General features: G+C 51.0%; 1 protein-coding gene across 4 annotated transcripts in view; it reads right to left on the bottom strand.

The window, feature by feature from the left end:
* TBL1X (transducin beta like 1 X-linked) overlaps positions 1-24311 on the bottom strand; it is a 244773-nt gene that overhangs the window by 45179 nt on the left and 175283 nt on the right. For 3 of the 4 annotated variants that reach the window (XM_047764411.1, XM_047764412.1, XM_047764410.1), the window contains exon 4: positions 15235-15342. The exons of the other annotated variant lie outside the window; for it this stretch is intronic. In XM_047764411.1, the coding sequence (XP_047620367.1) occupies positions 15235-15292 (58 nt within the window). In that variant the 5' untranslated portion in view covers positions 15293-15342. The remainder of the gene's footprint in view (positions 1-15234; positions 15343-24311) is intronic. 4 annotated transcript variants of the gene reach the window in all.

Raw genomic sequence — 24311 nt, 5'->3', positions numbered from 1 at the left:
TAAACACAATGGACAGGTCTATTTGAAAATTTAGGAAAAAGTCACTGCTTCACCTTAAGGAAAAATGGTAGTAAATATTAACCAAATACTTTTAGGTGTATGCAAGTATGGCAAAAACTGATGCAGAGGGTGCAAAAGAACCGAGGAGGGGAAATCCAGCTAGAGGCGGGGATTTACATAAGCGGGGGAGCTACACAAGCTTCGAAGGAGGCAGGGAATGAGCACACACCACACAGGCGGGGCTCCAGGTTTCCGGGAGGGAAGGAATTTCTGCGGTCTTGGATGAGTCTGCAAGGCAGATCCTGTGGGCCACATCTGGCCCCCAGCCTGTTTTGTAAATAAAGTTTTATTGACACACAGCTATTCTCATTTTCCTTTTCTTCTTCTTCTTCCTTTTTTGGCCATGCCTGTGGCATGGGGCAATTCCCAGGCCAGGGATTGAACCTGTGCCATAGCTGTGACCATGCTGGATCCTCAACCTCCCTGGGCCACAAGAGAACGATGTGTTTTGGATGGCTGCTTTTGCAACACACAGAGAGAGAAACGAGTCACTGGAACAGAGGCTAAGTGTTCTCTCTCTTTTACAGATGCATCTAGAGGAGACCCCTAACTCAGGAGACGGGGTCTGAGCAAACCAGGTGTGGAGTCCCCATCTCGTTTTATGAGGCTGGCGTCGCCCTAAGAAGTAAAGCCGATGCGCACATTCAAACAGGAACAGCACAGCCTCGTTTTTCGTGGTAAAATAAACACGAGTAAACCACGGTGGGAACAAAGAGCATTCAGGGATATCACTGACATCTGAAGAGGACAAAATGTCCAGGCCGAGTGGGGTTTATTCTAGGAAGACGGAGTTTAAATGTCAGAAAATACATCAATTTCACTACATTAAGCATCAAGAAAAATCGTTTAAATGGACGATTCTGAAGTCTGAGGGCCCGTTTTTGAATCCTAGCTCTATGACTTCCTGGCAGTGTGACGTGGCCAAGCTGGTACCCTCTCAAGCCTTGGGTGTCTCACCTGTCAGTGCTGGAGGCAGCTGTACCCACTCCTTAGGGGGTAACCGTTTTATCGGTCGAGTCCTTAGAATCATGCCTGGCACATAGCAAGTGCTCTATAAGCGGGAGCCACTGTCACTACAGCAAAGCCGCGGGGACAGAAGTAACACAAAGATACAGGGGTTGCCTGGCTGTTGGAGACGTCAGGACGAGGGGACTCAAGGCGGAGCTCTTAGGAAGGATACTCTGGAGAACAGGTGAACGTGATGCTGGCGTTTCTGTGTCTACCCATCTTTTTCCCTTTTTTTTTTTTTTTTTTTAAATGGCTGCACCTGCAGCATATGGGAACTCCCAGGCCAGGGGTGGAATCAGAGCTGCAGCCAGGGGCCTATGCCACAGCCACGGCAGTACCTGCTCCGAGCCGCATCTGTGACCTACACTGCAGCGTGCGGGAACGGCGGGCCTCTAACCCACTGAGCAAGGCCAGGGATCAGCCCCTCATCCTCACAGAGACAACCCTGGGTCCTTAACCTGCTGAGCCACAGTGGGAACTCCTGACGTTTCTATACTAAACTGGGATAAGACCATGGGGCAGAGGAAGCTTTTCTCTGGAGGGTAGAGGCAGTGGTCAGGGAATGGCCCTGGTAATAGGTGTGGGATGACATGACAGAATGCATGGGAGACATACATCCAAAACAGGAGCACAGAGCTCCCTGGTAGATCAGTGGGTTAAGGATTCAGCATTGTCACTGAATCCCTGGTCCCAGAACTTCCACATCCCACAGCCGTGCCCAAAACAAACACCCCAAAATAGCAGCATGGAAGGCAATGAAGAGGCTGGAAGTGGACACCAGACTGGGGATGGGGGGACGGACACCCAGGCTGCGGGGGGGGGGGGTTGGGGTGAGGGATGGACACGCAGACCTGGGGGGGGGGGTTGGGGTGGAGAGGGGAGGGATGGACCCCCAGATGGAGGGTGGGGGGTGGACACCAAGACCTGGGGGGGGAGGGAAGGGGTGGACCCCCAGACTGGGGGTGGGATGGACATCCAGATGTGCAGAGGGATCATGACACCAGCTACCGACACAGATGTGGGAAGAAAAGCAAAGCATGTCACCGCGGGGACAAGGGCACTGAAGAGGTGCATAGAAGACATTGAGACACGTGGGCGAGAAAGGACCGTGTTTTGTCTGACTGTCCAGATGCCTCGCTCCGCAGGCTGGAAGGAAGGAAGGGAATTCGAGTTGGCAGGAAATAAAACACATCAAAGCCCGACACTTTTAAGGTCACATTAGAATTTCAGAGCAGGCGGATCTTAAACATACGGTTGTGTGAACTTTGGACACAGGCACCTTGGAAGTGGCTGTTTCATCTCAGCTAAAGAAGGAAACAGGAGCCATCTCTGCGGCTTCTTCCTACCACCCCCAACGTTGGAGCAGGAACGCCAGTCCAACGAGCCTTCAGGGCCTCTTCGACGGCGTCTGCCCCTTGCGGATGGCAGCACCACTGCAAAATGTTTGGCTATATCGAGCGAGACATGCATGACACTCAACTGGTTCTCAAGGGATTTTCCTGTAATTGCTTCTCCCCCCTGGCAAATTAATCAGCACAAGAACGGCCAATCTTGAACCTGAGCTTTTATACACACACACTTGCACGCACGCGCACACACACACTGGAGCAGTAAACTCAAAAGACAGCACCACCGAACTGCACGGGAACTGGGATGGCTGCGAACATTTGAGGAACAACTTTTCCATGATTCCGCTCTGCTGCTCTGAGTACTTATCATCAAATCCACAGGGCGGTTTAGGAAAACACTCTTTTTTTTGAATGAAGAGGTGTTTGGTTGGCAACTAGCACCACGACCAGAGGCTTTGTGATGAGACGGTTCCCACAGTACAGGTTCCTTCCAGCACCTGCGTCCCGTGGCACAGGCCAAAGCTCGCCCTGCGGCATCCTGAGCCGTGGGCAGGCTTCCGTGGCGGAGCAGCGCGAGTCACTGATGCCGCAAAGCTACCCTGGGTGATGCTGTGTTTTCTACACAAAAGGCATACAAGGCACACTCCCCAGTCCTCAGCCACCCTTACGTTTTTTAAAGGGATGTTTAAAAAAGTGACATGGGCGGTCCTGTTGTGGCTTAGGGGTAGCAAACCCAAGTAGCATCCATCAAATTGAATTCAATTAAATTACATTAAAAAAATAAAGAGTGACATAAAGCACACATGCCCGCGCGCACACACACACACACACACGCACAAATGACACATACAAAACCATAACCCAGGTTTACTCCGCCTGGACCAAGGCAGTTTGACAGCTAGGGTCTGTCCCCTTTAGCAGGGGCTGCGAGGCCACGGGACTGACCTCTGATAAAAACCTGAATGCCAAAGCTCAGACTTGGGGTGGGGGCCGTGGGTGTTTAGCAGCACTGCCTCCCGAGTCATTGTATGTGTTCCCGGGACAATTATGTTGCCGCCAGGGAGCTCCACCAGGAGGGGACACTGGCAAGCACCTGCTGGGTTTCTCCTGGACTGGGTCCTTGTACCTTTTCCCTTAGCCGGTTTGCACCTGCATCTTCTGTTTTGTTTGCACTGATTACACAGTAATGGAGAAAGACGGAAGCTACGGCTTCCAAAACAAAAGATGGTTCCAGATACTGCAGCAACTAGACACCTGAGCCAACAAGATGCACACCCAAGTACACCACAGTTAGGAGGAACAGAAGAGAAACGGAGGCACGGCACTGACCGACTCCGCTGCAGCTTCCCCTCCCCCAGCCTCACTGCGCTCTAGCGACGTGTCGGGGGAAGGTGCTGTTGTCACTGCGATGACCTGACACTCGCATATACGCGAGGGAAGGATCACACAGTGAGGTCAGTTAACACAACCGTGACCTCACCGAGCGTCCACCTTTATTTGCTTCAGGGAGAATTCTTTTTTTTTTTGGCCTCCCTGGCGTTCACAAGCCACATTTGTGATCCAAGTCACAGCTGCGGCAATGCCAGATTCTTAACTCACTGAGCACTGCATCCCAGTTCTCCCAAGACACTGCCCACCCTGCGGCGCCACCATGGGAGCTCCCGGGGGAACATTTTTAAGATGTTCATCTCTTAGTAACTTTGTATTCAATACACTAGCAGCAGGCGTAGTCGCCAGGCAGCACAAGATAAACTGCATCTTTTTGCTGTTACTGACGGGGACGAGTGTAACACTTCCGTGAATCTTTCCAGCAAATCCTACAGCCCGAGGGAGGTCTCGGGGGCCGGGGACTGCTGACACCGCCACAAAGGCACTGCTTCTATCTACTGAAAACGTGGGGACACGAGACACTACTGTTTCGTATGACTGTGAAGGTGCTTTCACCCTCTAGTCCGATGCACAGACTACTCAGATCTTCCTTCTTTATTACTTGATGAAACTAATACCTCCTTTATGATTTCTGAAGCAAAGGGTGCCTTTACCTCCGAGAAATGCTTGCCTTTATGGTTTCATAAAGACTCTCTTTTTTTTTGTCTTGTTGTTGTTGTTGTTGTTGTTGCTATTTCTTGGGCCGCTCCCGCGGCATATGGAGGTTCCCAGGCTAGGGGTCGAATCGGAGCTGTAGCCACCGGCCGACACCAGAGCCACAGCCACACGGGATCCGAGCCGTGTCTGCAACCTACACCACAGCTCAGGGCAACGCCGGATTGTTAACCCACTGAGCAAGGGCAGGGACCGAACCCCCAACCTCATGGTTCCTAGTCGGATTCGTTAACCACTGCGCCACGACGGGAACTCCAAGACTCTCTTTTTAAAAAGGGACACACAGCAGCATTGTAAAAGAGCCACTGCAGTCAAAAATATTTTTAGAGACTCAGCTGAACAATAAGCCCTGAACTTGTGTTTAAATTAGGAGAGCGGAACCATTCAGATGACGTCCCGAATCTGGGAAACGTGTCTTGCGTAAGAAGGCACTCCAGGGTCCTAGGACGCACCACGGAGCTACCGGGCGATCCGTCAGCTGCTGGGGTTCATCATTTGCGGAGATGCGATCATTCACAAAGATGAGCAGTAACACCCCCTTCCTGGTTCATCACACCTCCTCACTGGGAGCCAGAAAAGCCCAGCCGGAAAGACTGCTGCTCCCAATTATTTTATTATCTGCTGGAGAATGGTCTGGCAGACTGCCCCCTTCCTCGAGGGGAAAAGGACCCCAGAAAATTTCAAGAAAAACAGGCTGCATTATGCTCACGGTTAAAGGGCGCTGCAGTTCTGGGGGGGAAGGATCCACACGCAGCCCCGGAAGATGATAAAGGGTGAGGAAATGAGAACCCCGTTACCACTCCATTTGCCAAAAAAACCCAACGGGAGGAAAAACATCCCTCCGCTAAAGGACGTGAATCCGTAGCTCTCAACGGGGGGGGTGATTCTGCACTTCAGGCGTGTGTGGCAAAGTCCACCAGCACTGAGGGCGGGGGAGGGTGACTGTCACCCAGTGGGTGGAGAGAGGGATGCAGTTCACCATCTGCCAGTTCAGGACAGCCCCTCCACAAAGGATGGTCCTCCCCAGAGGTCAGCAGTGCTGAGGGGGAGACACCCTGGCCTCTCTGAAAGGCCGAAGGCTTCTAGATCACGCAGGGCCTTGTGCCCGTTCGGAATATCTGGAGATTAAGACACTCAACTCACTCACAGAATGGAATTCTGCAAGCTAAAGATTGTAAGAGGATATTTTATTTTATTTTAAAGGGTTTTTTTTTGCGGGGGGGGTTCACCCTGGGGCATGAAGACTTTCTGAGGCCAGGGATCGAACTCACACCAGACCCATGACCTGAGCCACTGCAGTGACAGCACCGGATCCTTAACCTGCTGAGCCACCAGGGAACGCCCCATAAGAGAAAATCTTAGAACATGTCAGAACACTGGAAAGGGAGTGGAAAAGCCTTGCAGAGACTTTTGTCATCTCTATAAAAATATGGGCCACCCAGGGCCTGTGGTCCCCATCAAACGCAGAACTGCTTCTCGTGACAACTATGCAGGAGCTGCTGGCTGGGGAGGCCGCCCCTCCCCCGAGTTCCTGAGGATGCAAAAATTTGTGCTATATACACACGACAGCTGCTGACTTTTCACTATTTTTTCTGTTTCTAAGAGTCTCAGGAGTCCCCACTGTGGCTCAGCGGGTCAAGAATCCAACTAGTATCCAGGAAGATGCGGGTGCAACCCCCGGCCTCACTCAGTGGGTTAAGGATCTGGCGTTGCTACAAACTACAGCATAGGTCACAGATGTAGCTCAGATCCCTCGTTGCTGTGGCTGCGGTGCAGGCTGGCAGCTGCAGCTCTGATTGGACCTCTAGCCGGGGAACTTCCATATGCCACAGGTACAGCCCTAAAAAAAGCCCCAGAACATTGGTGTGGCGATCCAGGTCCAAGTTAATACGGCTACTACTTGAAGCCATTATACAGAGGACACCCCATCAAAACCTAGAACAAGGAGTCCCTGGTGGCTCACCGAGTTAAGGATCTGACATTGTCACTGCTGTGGGGCGGGTTTGAGCCCTGGCCCAGGAACTTCCCCATCCTGTGCACGTGGCCAAAAAACCAAAAGCCACAGAAACAAACAAAAACCACAAGTTAGGCCCCCTATGGCTAGTGACCTGCAAAATCTAATGAAAACTGTCTCAGCTTCACTTGTATCTCCCACACACACAGAGCGCCACAGACAATGGAGACGAAAAATTACAATTTCTGTTTAATATTTTTTTCCTTTTTAGGGCCACACCCATGGCATGTGGAGACTCCCAGGCTAGGGGCTGAACTGGAGCTGCAGCTGCTGGCCTACACCGCAGCCACAGCAATGCTAGATCCGAGCCATGCCTGTGACCTACACCCCAGCTCACAGCAGCGCCGGATCCCTAACCCACCGAGCGAGGCCAGGTATCGAACCCGTGTCCCTCATGGATACTAGTTGGATTCGTTACTGCTGAGCCACGATGGGAACGGCCTTTTTCTTTTTCCTGGGAACCTTCTTGAATCCGGATGGCTGGCGGAAGATACATTCGATTATACAGGCTCGAAGTCACCTGGTGCTTCTTCAGAGGGGACCTGTGCACACCCACAGTCGGATGTTTCTGTGGAAATAGCTTGGAGGCCTGTGACCAACCCCCTCAGCCCTGTGACCGTGGGGACCGCCTCGCCCACCACAGCCAGGCTCTGGAATATCCAAACAGGCTTCGGCCCTACCTGGTCCCAAGACATGGCTGCGCTGACATGTATGATTTTTAAATGGCCTGGTAATCTTTCTGGACAATAGTACGTCTGTGTGTTTAGACAGAACCACTCTTTAGCTTTGCACTTGCGCTCGGCTGTGGAGAGACAATGCCGCCTAAATCTTCCTCCGTCTAACGCATCCGTCCTAAGCGCGCTGACCTGCGGGGAGCATCGCAGGGCACACACGCATGCCACCTCGCCAAGAAACCACTGTGATTCTTCTTGTAACAGAAGCTCGACAAAACGAATGGGAAATGTCATGTCACTTCCATTTAGGACTTTGAGAGTCTGCGTCCCCAGTATTTCCGCCTTATTCACAAAGATGCTACCTAACTCATAACTTACGTAAATCAAAGGAAACACACCTCCCTCTCCCTGGCCAGTCACTGTGTGCAGATAACAGCTCTTTAGGAAACCGCACGTGTCTAACGTGCCGACTAGCACTTGCGAAAACCACCGATGCGCCTTCCTGAAGAAGCTTCTACGGCAATGCTAATGCAGGCAATACATGTGCACAATGCACTGGCTTCTTGGAGTTCCTGCTGTGGCACAATGGGATTGGAGGCATCTTGGGAGCACTGGGACGAGGTTTGATTCCCAGCCCAGCACAGTGGGTTAAGGATCTGTTGTTGCCGCAGTTGCGGCTTGAGTTGAAACTGCAGCTAGGATCTGATCCCAGGGTCGGGGAGCTCCTTGTGCCAAGGAGGGGGCCAAAAAAGAAAAAAGAGGAAAAAAGGCCTTTGAGCACAAATCATGACAAACCAGAGAGTAAATTCTACCATAGAAGGAGTTTTCTTTTTTTGTTGCTTTTTAGGGCTGCACCCATGGCACATGGGGGTTTCCAGGCTAGGGGTCTACGTGGAGCTACAGCTGCTGGCCTACACCACAGCCACAGCAATGTCAGATCCGAGCCATGTCTATGACCTACACCAGAGCTCATGGCAACACGGAATCCTTAACCCACTGACCGAGGCCAGGATTGAACCCGAAACCTTGGTTCCTAGTCGGATTTGTTTCCACTGTGCCACGACGGGAACTCCAGAAGGAGTTTTCAATCCTAGTTGGAGGTCCACCATCCTGGTGATTTGTGATGGTATGTGGATTTTCACCACCTACTGTAACGATCAGATCTTTTCATTATCTAAAGTGTATATGGAGTTCCCTGGTGGCTCAGGGGGTTAAGGATCTGCTGTGGTCACAGGTGTGGTCTACACTGCAGCTCACGGCAACGCCAGATCCTTAACCCACTGAGCGAGCCCAGGGATCGAACCCGCATCCTCGTGGATACGAACTGGGTGTGTTTCCACTGAGCCACAACAGGAACGTGCGAGAATGGCCTTTTACCTGCTTTCCAATACACCCTACACGACAGGCACCCAAGGGCTCTGTAGGTCCCATCCAGTCTATAAAACCAGCGATGTTTGTGAACTGCCTCACTGCGAGGTGACACCAAAGAGGACATGCTGGCTTCTGATCAAGGTAAACCCACACTGTCACACGACCCAGGGACCCCACGCCCAGTGCAGACCCAACGGAAATGAAAACCTACAGTCAGCACTGCAAACTTGGGTGCAAGTGTTTCTAGCAGCCTTAGCTGTAACGATCACAGCTTGGAGACACCTCAAACAGTCCTGAACAGGACAAAAGACGGACTGCCACGCATCCCTAAAATGTAATACGACGCAGCATTAAAGAAGGAGCCACGGATGTGGGCGCCAGGGTGGCCCGGTCACAAAGGCACTGAATGAAGGGAGCCAGACTCCCCAGGCCACGCGCTGCAAGACTCCACTTGCCAGCCATTCCCACGAAGGCAAAACCCCAGGAGGAAACAGGGCAGTGGGTGCCAGGGGCTGTGCTGCGAGGCGGGGTGGGCCACTGGGTGCTTGTCGGGGGAGGATGATCTGTGCCACAGCATGATGGTGCCGGGGTCACACAACAGTCGACGTGTGGCAAATGCTGGAAATCTGTCCTCTAAAAGGGGTGGATTTTATGGCATAAAAATTATACCTTCCCGTAAAGAAGAAAAAGAAAAAGACGGTACAGATGAGGGTGGGGAGGGTTTGGAGGAGCAGCCACATGCCACGAGGAAAGGTCAGGTGTGTCGTCTCCAAGGTCGCCACGCGAGACCACGGCAGACAAGGTCTCGGCATCCTTTAACCGCTGTGGAAAATCTGGCCTCAAACCCCGGACCTCCTCTGCTCTCCGCTGACCAGCCCACGAGACCACCTTTCCGCCCATCAGTCGTGGAGCCGGCTGGGGGCACGTGCCAAAGACACTGGGTGCTGCCCAGGACAATCACCAAAGCCACCCACCCAGCTCCTTCTCCAGAGCCTCAGCAACGCCTGGCGGGCAAACCTCCGGTTAGGTGAAGGGCGGCGCCATCAAGACATCCCCGGGGCCCACCCCATTGAATCTGGGGTGGGGTCAATCCCTCTTTATAAGCTGGATTTGGGGAGGAAGTCCAGAGGCAGTAGTGAATGCGCTTACGGGGACTCACTTAGGGAATTTTCTCACTTTTCACACCCACGGCCTCCCCTGCCGTATTTGGCCTCCCCTGCTGCATTCGCAGAGAGGTGGGAACGACTCATGATTTTCCCAGGATCTGGAGGAGCTGCTCGCAGAAGCCCGTGGAGGCAGAAACGCATGCACCGTCAAAGGGCTTGTAAAACACCGGCCACCTTAAACTGGCTTTGCCTCCTTAAATAGTTTATTTATTTATTTACTTTTAAATATTCAGAATCAGTTATTTTCATGAGCTCACATTTCTGAGACATTAAGATTTGTTTCTGAACATACAGTACCACAAGGTTGGCTACATAAAATAAGTAGAAAACCATTTTGAGAGGAAGCTCAATAATTAAGAGGCTGTACTGCATTTAAGGATTTAACACTAGCTGTATACAAAAGGGAAAACATTCCAACTAGAAACACTTCAATAGTTTACTGATGGATCAAACCTGGAGTTATGGGACAGAGGCAGCACTGCAGCAGGTGCGAGACGGGTTCCCGGGCCTCATAGGATGACCCTGAACCAGCCATCTTCAGTCTACGGAACTCAGATGCTGGAAGTGTTGCCAATGCCTCCCTTAAAGCAGCGAGAAGCCCCCCAATAAAGAAAATCTAGCTGCCAGCAGCCCAAGGAGCTTGTATGGACTGATTTGAGACTGGCTAACCAGATTCCAAGTTTGAAATTTCCCCAACCCCTTAAGTTTTGGCCCAAAGCCTGGATCCCTGGATGAGAGAGATGGATGTGAGCCCTGCCTCTCATCACCTTGCAGGTGGACCTCGCAAGAAAGCTTCCTTTCCCAATAGGTGGTTGTCACAGTATTGGCTTCTGCATGCATCGTGCAGTCAGCCTCTACTCAGAGGGCGAAGGGAACTCATGGGCCGGGTGGCAAAGACGCTCTGCCACAGTCCATTTCTTAAAAATTGCCCAGATGGCCAAATTGACCACACAATTGACTGCCATAACGCAGAGGCCACCAGACTCCCGGCCCTCCCAGCCAGCCTGCTGTAACTCATGCAAAAACCAACCAGGCCACTTTGGAGCTGCAGCTGGTCAAACATAACGCCTGCTGAATTTAAAAGCCTTGCTCATTAACTAGTTTCACTGATCAGGCTGCTGTGAGCACCCCTGTGAGACGCCTCAAATCCGGAGTCCCTAGGGAGCGCTGTCTATGGGCAAGGCGCTGGCTTCAACCAGCCAACGGTGACAACAGCGAGAGCCCCCTTCCTTAATGGCTGTGGAACGCACGGCTGGGTGAAGGCCACAGAAGATTCCAAGATGACACGAATTCTGCCTCTTGAGGGCAGGGGAACAAAACACGTCCATTTTCGAGATTCTTCCCCAAGTTGGAGAAGATGTGATATGGATCCACGTCACACTTTCAGGAAAGCAGCTTTTCAATCCCTGCCCTTTGGCTGTCCCCGGGATGACAGCTCCATCGTGGAGGCTCTTACTTGCAGCCCAAAGCATCCCAGCTGATGCAGGACACTGCCAGGGCAGGGCTCTCTGCACCTGCTCAGGTGGCGAGGACCAGGGGCAGCCCTGCTCCCAAGGAACTTGTCCCTCAAGGTGGCGTGGAAGATTATGGGTCCATCCCTGGTTGTGAGGCGAAGAGCAGGTGGATCAGAGAGCCAGCAGTCTGCCTCCTTGCAGGGTGTCCCCCCTCTGGCGGCCCCCTCCCTCCTTCGCACCACTTTCTCCTACACACAACCTCAAGCGGACAGACAAGGACGACTTGGCAGCAGAGACTCACAACCTCTGGTGGAGAAAGCAGGGCTGAGGAAGGAACCGCCCACTGCAACACACAGCCTTATGCACTGAGGTGATGAAGGGCAGGGAGCATACTGACCACAACCGCGGCAGGAAGACGCTCTGAGGCCAGAGATCAAACCCACACCACAGCAGCGATCCGAGCCGCAGCAGTGACAATGTCAGACCCTTAACCTGCTGAGCCACCAGGGAACTCCTCTCTGCTTTCTTTGCAAAGCTAGGAAGGAGACACTAACAGGCCAAGGAGAAGGTGCTCCTTGAATCTGGTGGGTGCTCGATAAATATCTGCTTAATCAGACCTTGAGGATTTCAGATTAAACATGTGCAACAACCCCCAAATGAACATTTAAACATTATGCATTTCTCCCTTTGACTATGTCCTCGCACCATGTTCAGTCAGATCCAGGTGCAGTCTTCAGAGAAACGCAGAGCAGTGTCAAATCCTTGTGGGATTTGACTCCAAGGACCCTGACAAACTAGGACAGCAGCTCAGGAGATGGACATACGAGCGGCCCCGAGGAAATTCTATACTTTGTTGTCTCTAGTCTCCTCGTTGCCTGGTTACAGAAGCTTCATCAACAGAACTGAGACATGTAAACACACACTAAGAAAGGAAGTCTCTCCACTTTCTAGGGGCGGGGTGTGTTTATTCAAACAGGCCAGCAACGCTCTTGCCCTGGGGCCCTGGGGCGCAACCACCGGGGAGAGCCTTTCTCTGGGTTACACGCCCTTGGCTTATCCTGAGGTCCACAAACAGAGGGACGGCAGTTTCAGCTCCTGATCTGTTTACACATTTTGACCATACTCTTGCCTTCATCCGTTTTTGTGCAGAGGTGTTTCTAAAAGGAAAGAGTCTCGAAGTCAATGCTGGGAGTCGACAGGGCAACGGGGTTGGATGCACGGAATTTTCCTTTGCAAATATGTCTGGGACTCCGTCTGATCCGTGCTAGGAGAACACCTGTTCTCCAGGCGAGAGATGCCCTGGTTCCGTTCCAAGGCTGAGGTATCAGAGCAGTGGTGATGAGTTACCTGAGTGACGGGGGTAAAGCCCTGCAGGTTTTTTATATTATGCTCTAGTGACAGCGAATGCAAATGATCTCAAGTATATGCAGACAGAACGTGCACTCTCCATAAATAAGGCCACTGGGTGGAGTTTCCACTGGGGCTCAGCAGGTTAAAAACCAAGGATACGGGTTTGATCCCTGGCCTCAATAAGTGGGTTAAGGATCCTGTGTTGCTGCAAGCTGTGCTGCAGGCCCGCAGCCTCAGCTCTGGTCCAGCCTCTAGCCTGGGAACGCCCATATGCTATAGGCACAGCTTTAAAAAAAATGCCATTGAGGCCACAAGGGACAGAGATCCAGGCATGGATTGGGAGAGGTGTTTATTTATTCCATGCTTCTGGATGCATTTCATCCCTTTTGCCCAGGAAAACCATTCTCCCCACCCCTCCACAAGACACCCCCCTCCACCCCTGCAGGGAAGGTGACGCTCCCATGGGGTAGATAATTTGTTCAAGGATCAGAACTGCACCTTCCAGGCTGACCCTGAAAGAGTCCAGACCCCAGGCTCACAGCTGATACACCCTCAGTCCTAGCGCGTGTGTCTCTGGGAGGTGTGACCTGGGAACTGCCTTCCGTCTTGAAAAATCAAGCTGTAGAACATACATAGCACGATATCAAGCATATAAAGCCAAATACACAGGGGACCAACCGGTATGGACTGATTTGGGTCCCCTGCCAGTTCCTTTGTTGAAGTCCCACCCTCCAGGAACATCTCCGAATGCGACATTACATGGAAATAGGGTCACTGCAGATGCAAGGAGTTAAGATGAGGCTGTACTGGACGGCAGGGGGCCGTCATCCAAGATGACCTTGTCTTTACAGAAAGGAGGAAGGAGGCACGTGGGGACGATGCCCGTGCAAGCCGAGGAGTGCCCAGGTGGCCAGCAAACCAGCAGAAGCCGGGCGAGCGGCACGGAGCAGAGGCTGACAGCCTTTGTCAGACGCTGCTGCTGACACCTTGGTTTCGGGCTGCTGTCCTCCAGACCAGTGGGACGATACGTTTCTGTCCAGGCCACCCAGGATGCAGGGCAATTAACACTCCTGTACTTTCTGTCTCCTACAAAAACATCCTTGCGAGGTAAGAGCCCGGGGGGGCGGGGGGGACCATCATATATGCAGGAAGATCATAGATGGGGTGGGGGGGGTACGGACACAGGACCTGCTGCATTAGAAACGGTGTCTGTCTCAGGTTCCAAAGGAGGTGGGTACAAGGATGTTTCTGCACTAATGTCCACTTGCACGCCTTAAAATGGGTATCTCACAAGTTTTTTTAAGTATGCATTTTAGAAATGCATGTTAAAAATTAATAATATTAAAAAATTAATAGACTTCAGAATTTTAAAAAGTATCCGCAAGCATTTCTTTGAACGGTGTTTAAGCTCCACTGCTTGGGGCAGCCCCAATATTGTACGATGGGAACCTCAGGGCTCATCCTTGTCCAGTGACTCACAGGGGAACCCCACGAGCCCTGACGAAGCCAGGCCAGGTCCCGCCTCGGGCTCTGCGGCACCCTTGGCTCCTTCCCGGAACATGCATTTAGCCTGTGCGTGACGAACCACAGTTGTGTCTCGCTCATAATCAAAAGTGCTGCAAGAAACCTGAACAATTCCCGCATTTTATTTATTTATTATTTATTTTTTAATTTTTTTTTTGTCTTTTTGCCATTTCTAGGGCCGCTCCCGCAGCATATGGAGGTTCCCAGGCTAGGGGTGGAATCGGAGCTGCAGTGGCCAGCCTACACCACAGCCACAGCAACACGGGATCCGAGTCGCATCTGCAACCTACACCACAGCTCACGGCAACGCCGGATCCTTAACCCACGGAGCAGGGCCAGGGAGGGATCAAACCCGCAACCTCATGGTTCCTAGTCAGATTCGTTAACCACTGTGCCACAATGGGAACTCCCAATTCCCGCATTTTAGAAAGCTGCGCAAGGATCATTTTGGTGATGGAGGGTGTTGGAGCTCAATAAACCAGTGGTCCTAAATCTAGGAGGTTCACATATATACACCGTATGTATACACCAGCGGGGGCCAAAGACACCAAATCACCCCGCCCCATCCACATACACCGAATGTATACACCAGCCCATGAATACCTCGCCTATGGTGGGAGCCAAGAACACCAAATCACCTCGCCTCCATACACACACACACCATATGTACACACCAGCCCATAAATGCCTTCCCTTTGGTGTGAGCCAAGAACATGAACTCACCCCACCCCATCTCTATACACCATATGTATATACCAGCCCATAAACGCCTTCTCTTTGGTGTAAGCCAAGAACACGAACTCACCCCACCCCATCTCTATACACCATATGTATACACCAGCCCATACATGCCTTCCCTGTGCCAGGGGCCGCGACCATCAAACCACCCCCACCCCTCTCAGAGTCTGTCCCTATCACTCTTGGCCTGAATTCCGGCCTGAATTCCAACCTGACGTCATGTGAACAGAAACGTCACGGGAAGAAAGAACATGCTCCCTCATGCACCGCAATAAAGGGATGGCCCCGAACCCTCTCTCCTTCAAGCCTCCGAACGAGAGCGTCCTGGGCTCTTTTCCTCCAGCCTGGAATTTGGATGGTGGCTGGAGGCCGTGCACGTGCCCGTGGAAGGGGATGCCCCACGCTCCGAAGGGACCTTCTTACCTGACTCCTGGAGATACCGATACACCAGAAAGTTCACCTCGTCACTGGTTATGCTCATCTTAGCCTCACCTGGCGGCGATGAGGTCTTTACAAAGCGGGAGCCACTCTCTGTGAGACAGGTGCAGGGAGAAAGCAGAAGACAGCTTTGAAACACGGCCTGTATGTATTTCTAAAAAACTGCATTCTTTTTGAGACAATTGAAAAAAATAATGCTCAGGGTGTTATACATGCAAAGGTAATTAATGAATGCCTGATACGTGTTATATTTGGTGATGACATAAAAATTGTGTAATTATGTACATGTATCAACATACATACATAGAGGTGAAAACGTCCCCTCAAAAGATGAGCTGGTGTATTTTCTAATCCCGGGATGGGGTCGTACACCAACCACATTAATGAAGACAAATTCAGGAGAAATGGAAAATGAACAAATAAACATTTTCCCCCCTGTACTCAGGGCATGCAGAAGTTCCCAGGCCAGGGACTGAACCTGAGGCACAGCAGTGACCTGAGCTGCTGCAGTGACAATGCCAGACCCCGAGCCCACTGAGTCACCAGGGAACTCCCAAACCCCAACCTTTTATTTGGTAAATACCCCTGGGGTGCGCGTGATACCAAGCTTGATTAGAATGCTGACGCAGGCTGGGACAGAGGCGGTAGCTTTGATGCCAGCCTAGCAGTGTCCTTGACACCCCTGGGCAGGGCCAGCACAGTCCAGATCGCACCTGTGATTCTGGAGCAAGGGTGAATCACAACGCCTTCTGCTCTTAAAAGTCTAACGATGACCGTGCCGGTCACGGAACCTACAGGGCGCACGTGGCCCTGAAAAGGCAAATAGGTATCAGGGAGGAGCTGAGGCAGCCTAGGTGTCACTTTAACGTCACCTCTCCAGAGAGGCCAGGTCTCAGGACGCCAGCCGAAGCACACACAGAACCTACTTCATTTGTATTTTGCTGCAGAACCTGCTTCATCATTTTGGCGGAGACCTAGGGTACCTGAAAAGCAAGGGGCAACCTCGGGGCAGGCGACATCAGATAACGCGACATTCCTTATCACAGGAAGCCTCTGTGCCAGAGGGTGACGACAACCAAGAGTCTGACTCCTGTCACAACCGTCCTAAGTCAGAGCCCGGAGCACCCCGGCCCAGGGAGCACGCGAGCCAACCGGAGTAGAACCGATCTGCCCATGGAGAAAGCACTGGCAAGGGCATTCCCTCCAGACGGCAGCGGCCCGGACAGGCTGCGACCTCTCTCAATCATGTCACCAACACCAGACAGGTCAGGCTGTTGGGGAAGTGCCTTCAGCGTCTATGACACACAGGTCCAGGCACCTTTACGGCGGCACAAATCCTCCACTATCAAATGACAACGCCGTTTCTTTCATTTAGAAAAAGACAAAAGGACGAAGGGCTCGGTCAAGTGGGGGGACGTGGAGGAAAGTTTGCGGGAAGGAGCCCCCCCCGCCCCCTGCACGGCCCCCAGCGCGTCCCTCCCCTCCGGTGTGGGCAGCACCTGCTGTGACTTCTTGTGCCCCGCGGAAGAGGGAGGGCAGGGGAGGTGGATGCCATGCCCTTGCTTAGGCGTCGGGCAGAGGTGACCAGAGGTCCGCCTGGCGCTGTTACATCACAGGAGCCTCGTACTGGGTGGAGGCCCTGCTGCTGGCCCTGAGCTGCCATCACGTGACCGGCCTGGGGACCCAGGGGCAGCCTCCGGGAAGCGACTTCTGCCAACAACATGCCCCTGAAAGAAGACCCTTCCCTTCTCAGCTCCTCAGGAGGACGCAGCCCAGCTGCCACCATGGAGAAGCCTCCCGAGACCCGATGCTGAGTCCAGCTGTGCCCAGACCCCTGCCCTGGGAAACGGCGAGACAACAAACAGGCTGTGTCCAGCCGCTAACTTGGGGGTCATTTGTCACGTGGCAACGGGTAACTAATCCGGTGGCCTCTTGGGTGATGCTGGTTCTCACTCTGCGGTGAAATGTTACTTTGAAACAAGATTTTACTGTGCAGTTAACAGAATTCTGCCACGCACAAATACTTCTCTAACGTCACTGAATTAGGTGCTATTTCCGTATTTTTGCAGACACTGAAAAGAAAACTGGACACTCAAAATACAGATTTGTCCTGCAATGTCTACGTGGACGCTGGGGAGTTCCTGTGCAAGACGGCACCAGGAAAATCCTGGAGGAAGAGGGATAAATGAGGAGTTCAGGATACACACACACACACACACACACACACACACACCTATATACAAAATAGATGAACAACAAGACTACTGTGGAGCACAGGGCACGCTCCTCAATGCTCTGCAATAACCTACCATGGAAAAGAATCTGGAAAAATGTCAATGAATCGCTCTGCTGTATACCTGAGATGCACACAACGCTGTAAATCAACGCTACTTCAATCGAAAAAGAAACTATTCGCGAGCCAACAAGGAGCTATGAGATCAGTGTATCCAAACGACAACAGGGAACGTTAGTTGGGGGAGAGAAAGTGAACCACCAACAAAAAGGCATCCTGCAGCATCGTGCCGCTCTCCAGAGACTTCTGGGGAGGCTGGGGGTGCAGGAGTGATGAGGAGGAATTCAGTTCTAGGGTCAGGTTCGTTCTCTGGCTAACCGGCGGTACCCCTGGGGTGAGACGAGGTCCTGAGAGCTCCACCCTCGTGAACGGGTTCTAAAGAGAGCCGGAGAGAGACGCTGAGAGGAAGGGCCGTCTGTGAGCCCAGAAGGGGGTCCTCCCCAGAGGTGCCTTGATGCGGACAACTTCCAGCCTCGAGAACCGTGAGAAAGAAAGACGGCCGCGGCACTGAGGGACAGCGGCCTGGACGGCCTCGGATGTCATCCCCACCCCCTTCTCTCTTTGACGGTCATGCTGGCCGCCCAGAAACAGTAACACCTAACTAACCAACAGAGGCTCTCGGCTTCCGTGCTGTTGACGTGGAGCCTGATGAGTCTCCATGGCGGCGGGGGGGGGGGGGGGGGGGGGGGGGGGAGGGCAGCACACTGCAGGATGCTGAGCAGCACCCCCACCTCTATAATGGAATCCAGTACTGCCTCCCCGCGCCCCCTGGGGTTGTCGTCATCAAAAAAAAAAAAAAAAAAAAAACACGTCGCTAGACATTGCCAAATACTACAAATTATAAAACTGCTGCGGGCTGAGAACCACTGCTATAGAGGAAAACCAAGTATTTTGTGTTTGAAGTGAACTCCATGTATAAAGCCGGACAGGCGGGGTGGAGCTGGCTTGTAGGTATCTCTTGACGACAGGGCCCTGCTACTAAAAAGGATCCCTCAGGTGCGCCAGGAGAGCTTGGCTTTTCCAAACAGACATGTGGACGCCTTCTACAGAACTGTATTTTCATAATGACGTGACTGATTTCATCTTCATCATCCCGAGCGATCTTTGATATTGTCTTTCTTTCTTTCTTTCTTTTTTTTCCTGTCTTTTTTTGCCTTTCTTTGAGCCGCTCCCGCGGCATATGGAGGTTCCCAGGCTAGGGGTGGAATCGGAGCTGTAGCCAACAGCCTACGCCAGAGCCACAGCAACGCGGAATCCGAGCCGCGTCTGCAACCTACACCACAGCTCACGGCAACGCCGGATCCTTAACCCACTGAGAAAGGGCAGGGACCGAACCCGCAACCTCATGGTTCCTAGTCAGATTCGTTAACCACTGCGCCACGATGGGAACTCCAATCTTTGATACTTTCTAAGGAGAAGGTATCTGGATACATATGGACGACACGTTGGTACCCAGAGCCTGGTTCACGTCCCCCCCCCCAAGGGCATCTGTAAGAAAGACAAATGTCTGCATGTGTGTTGGCATAGGACTGTGAAGCATGAGGATGCAAGAGCCTCAGGAGACAGGGGATTATAGACAGTTTTTCTTAGTCAGTTCCTCTGTTTTTCTTTAGGCATCATCCTTTTTTCCAACGAGGAAAACTTCTGTTTAAGCTCTAGCTCTCTGCCTTCGGATCACAGGTTCATTTTCTCTCTAAAATTTTAAGTTAGGATCCAAGAATCAGGCTGTTTTCCTCAGAAGAGTGGGTTTTTTTTTTTTTTTTTTTTTTGCCTAGGGCCACACTCATGGCATGGGGAGGTTCCCCGGCTAGGAGTCAAATCGGAGCTACAGCTGCCGGCCTACACCACAGCCACAGCAATGCAGGATCTGAGCTGCATCTGTGACCTACACCACAGCTCACAGCAAAGCCAGATTCCCCGACCCACTGAGCTAGGCCAGGGATGGATCCTGAATCCTCATGTATACTAGTTGGATTAATTTCTGCTGGGCCACGATGGGAACTCCCCCCCCAGTAGAGTGTTAACTTCTTAAAGGATTTTTTATTTGTAAACAGCAGAGGAAAGAAAACAAAGATCATCTCTGGTCTGCAAGAGAACCAGGGATGTCACGCCATTTGGTCCACAAGAGTGTCGTGACTTTCCACTGACTGGTTCACCTCAATACAGGCTTGGCTGTAGACCACTGTGAGAAAGCCAGCCACAAGGAGCTCTTCCTGTTTCCCAGTCATGGCTCCGCAGAAACAAATCCGACTAACGTCCATGAGGATGCAGGTTCAGCCCCTGGCCTGGCTCAGTGGGTTAAGGATCCGAGGATCTGGCATTGCTGTGAGCTGTGGTGTAGGCCAGCAGCTGTACCTCCGATGTGACTCCTGGCTTGGGAACTTATATATTCTGCAAGTGCAGCCCCCCCCCCAAAAAAAAGAAAAAAGAAAAAAAAGAAAAATGGTACTAGTAGACTCACTCAATGAAAACTATCCCTATTTGCAGATGACATGACACTATACCTAGAGAACCCTAAAGACTCTACCAGAAAACTATTAGAGCTCATCCATGAATTTGGCAAACTCGCAGGATACAAAATGAATACACAGAAATTAATGGCATTTCTATACACTAACAATGAAAGAGCAGAAAGAAATTAGGGAAGCAATCCTGTTTACCATCACATCCAGAAGAATGAAATACCTAGGAGTAAACCTACCCTTAAGAGACCAAAAACCTGTTCTCTGAAAACTATAAGACACTGATGAAAGAAATCAAAGATGACACAAACAGAGGGAAAGACGGACCATGCTCGTGGACTGGAAGAGTCAATATTATCAAAGTGACTATACCACCCAAGGCAGTCTACAGATTCAATGCAATCCCTATCAAATTACCAAGGACATTTTTCACAGAACTCAAACAAAATATGTTAAAGTTTGTGTGGAAGCACAAAAGACCCAGAATAGCCAAAGACATCCTGAAAAAGAAAAATGGAGCTGGAGGAATCAGGCTCCTGGACTTCAGACTATACTACAGAGCAACAGTCACCAAAACCGTATGGTACTGGCACAAAGACAGAAATATAGATCAGTGGAACAGGACAGAAAGCCCAGAATTCAACCCACACACCTACAGCCAACTCATCTATGACAAAAGAGGCAAGAATGTAAATGGAGAAAAGACAGCCCCTTCAATAAGTGGTGCTGGGAAAACTGGACAGCCACATGGAAAAGAATGAAATGAGAACACTCCCCAACACCACACACAAAAATCAACTCCAAATGGATGAAAGACCAAGATATAAGACCAGATACTATCAAACTCTTAGAGGAAAACACAGGCCAAACACTCTCTGACATAAACAACAGCAACATCTTCTCAGATCCACCTCTTAGAGTAATGACAGTGAAAACAAAAATAAACAAATGGGACCTAATCAAACTTCAAAGTTTCTGCACAGCAAAGGAAACCCTAAACAAAACGAAAAGACAACCCACAGAATGGGAGAACATCTTTGCAAGTGAATCAACTGACAAGGGAATTAATCTCCAAAATTTATAAACACTTTCTGCTACTCAATACCAAAAAACAAACAACCCCACCGAAAAATGGGCAGAAGATCTAAACAGACAATTCTCCAAAGAAGACATAAAACACATGAGAAGATGTTCAACGTCACTCAGTATTAGAGAGATGCAAATCAAAACCACTAGAAGGTACCACCTTACACCAGCCAGAATGGCCAGCATCAAAAAGTACAAACAATAAGTACTGGAGAGGGTGTGGAGAAAAAGGAAACATATTACACTGTTGGTGGGATTGTAAATTGGTGCAACCACTGTGGAAAACAGTATGGAGATGCCTCAGAAAACTAAAAATAGAACTGCCATTTGATCCAGCAATCCCACTCCTGGGCATCTATCCAGAGAAAACCATGACTCACAAAGACACATGTACTCTGATGTTCATTGCAGCACTATTTGCAACAGCCAAGACATAGAAACAACCTAAATGTACATCGACAGAGGAGTGGATCAAGAAGATGTGGTACATGTACACAATGGAATATTACTCAGCCATTAAAAGGAATGAAATACCAGCATTTTTAGCAACACGGATGGACCTAGAAATTATGCTGAGTGAAGTCAGTCAGACAATGAGACACCAACATCAAATGCTTTCACTGACATGTGGAATCTAAAAAACGGACACAGTGAACTTCTTGGCAGAGCAGATACTGACTCACAGACGTTGAAAAACTTATGGTTTCCAAAGAAGACTGGGTGGGGGATGCACTGAGGGTTTGGGATGGAAATGCTGTAAAATTTGGTTGTGATGATTGTTGTACACCTATAAATGTAATAAAATTCATTAAGTAATTAAAAAAAGAAAAAAGAAAAATGGTACCAGTAGACTCATTCAACGAAGGGTTGCCCCGAACCTTCAATTTGTAAAAAATGCTGTCTTTGAAGCGCAACACGTGACATGCGACATACGCCTGCACATGTTTTTTAAAAAACTGATCTAATAATTGGACTGAAGTCTCCCTCACCAATAAAATACCTTCTTAATTTATATGGCATCAATGACTTCAACTTCTTGTAAGACCTGTTCTTCTAAAACCTAACTAGTTCCAAAAGAAGGACTTACAGTGATTCGTGAACGAAAACGTGCCCACATATTCTTAGACAATCCCACACACGGACGCGAACACTCCTTGAACTGAACATAAACCACAGCAACATTCAAGCCATTTCAACACTTTGGGTTTGACCATAGCGAAATCAAAAGAAACCAACAATTAACTGAGTGTCTAGTTGTGAGACCTCCGTACAATGTGCACAGAGGTGATGCCTGTCATCTTACTGGATTAATATCACTTAAAAAAAAATCACCTTTTTGACTCAAGTGAGTAAAATGGCTCATCTTCACTTGGTAAAAACTACTTGAGACAAATCTCACCCCATCTACTCACAATGCAGGGAAATAAAGTTACCCATCCCCTTTTCTCCAAGAGAGGAACTAAATTTTTACAGAGATGTGAGAATGAAGTCATGCATTTTTGTCTTTTTTTTTTTGCCTTTTCTAGGGCTGCTCCCTCGGCATACGGAGGTTCCCAGGCTAGGGGTCCAATCGGAGCTGCAGCCGCCGGCCTACACCACAGCCACAGCAACGGGGGATCCGAGCAGCATCTGCAACCTACACCACAGCTCACAGCAATGCCGGATCGTTAACCCACTGAGCAAGGGCAGGGATCGAACCAGCAACGTCATCGTTCGCAGTCGGATTCGTTAACCACTGCGCCACTATGGGAACTCCTAAAATCATGCATTTTTAAATCCAGGGGTCTGCTGCTGAGTTTCATGTACATAAATGTGCTGGTATTACGGTGCTCTTCCAAGTTCCGGGGGGCGGGGGTCTTTCGCAACACAGAGTTTCTGATTTCAGTGGCAGCGAGGTCACTTCGGGCTACAGTGCGGCATCTGCCTGTCTGGGCAGCCCAGAAGCCAAGGCCAAAAGCGGGGCGCCCTGGTCCTCTTCGCTACAAAACCAGTGGTGAGCAATCACTTCAAGATCACATTCTGACGCCAAGCACCTTTTTTCTTCTCCGGCCAGGGCGTGCATCGGCTTGACGTGGGGTCTCAGTTGCCAGACCTGGCACTGAAATGTGGCTGAAGCACTGAAAGGGGCTGGATCCCAACCCCGAGACCAGCAGGGATTCCCGCTCTAAGCACTGCCCCCCAAACCCCTCCTCCTCAGCTGTGTTTGAACATGATCTTTTTTTTTTTTTTTTTCTTCCTTTCTTTTTAAGGCCACACCTGTGGCATATGGAAGCTCCCAGGCTAGGGGTTGAATCAGAGCTGCAGCTACAGGCCTACACCACAGCCACAGCAATGCCAGAGTCTTAACCCACTGAGCAAAGCCAGAGATCAAACCTACATCCTCATGGACATTATGTCAGGTTCTTAACCCGATGAACCACAGTGGGAACTCCTGAAGGTACTTGAAGGCAGCTATAAAGTCAGAGCAAGGGGCCTGTGGGTTCCCAGCCAGAGAGCCCAACTACGTGCAGTTTTTTCTCCAGGAGGGACCAGGCTTCTATGGAGCAGACAAGGAAAAGTCAAATTATGTGATGGCTCAGGGTCCACGTGGGAGAGGGGGTGAGGGCTGGACGCTTTCTAGAAACTCCCAGGGCAGGGCCTGCACAGGGAGGAGCGGCTGGGCAGCTATTAGTGCTATTCTCCCACCCGCCAGCACCCCGAAAGCAGAGGGCCCCCGGGAAGGGCCTGAGGAACAAACCACCCTCGCCCAAGTGTGTCAGCCCAGACCTGGCATCCCGGGGTGGGGGGGTGGGGGGACAACCTGCAGGCAGGGAGCCCCTCCCGCGGGGCTCCACCCAGGCACCCTCTTTCTCGCCCGGAGACCCCGGCGCGTTCCAACACCCAGCGGCTTTCCAACGGTAGCCGCCCCCAGCTGGAGCTCTGCGTTCTCCAGCCGGGCCTTCCAACCCCCCTCCTCCAGTTCTAGAATAAAAGAGCTTTTTCTGCACCGGTAGATCCTCGTCAGCCTCCAACAGCAAGGAAAGAAATGAAAGGGTTCTTAATGAGTGCAACTGTGTTTATTTTCCTGCCTGACCCAGTTTCGATCGGAGGCACCTCCAATTAGGTCGACTGGAGGTCCTGGGATTGCGCAAAAAGGAAGTCAGCGCCCTCCTGCGCTGCGAGGCGGGGCCCCCACATCCCCTCACTGTGCCGCTTGCAGAGGAAGAAACAATCAGTGCGGA

Source organism: Phacochoerus africanus, chromosome X (genome assembly GCF_016906955.1).
Source record: "Phacochoerus africanus isolate WHEZ1 chromosome X, ROS_Pafr_v1, whole genome shotgun sequence".
NCBI classification, from domain to species: Eukaryota; Metazoa; Chordata; class Mammalia; order Artiodactyla; family Suidae; genus Phacochoerus; species Phacochoerus africanus.
This window is presented reverse-complemented; position numbering and strand designations above follow the sequence as displayed.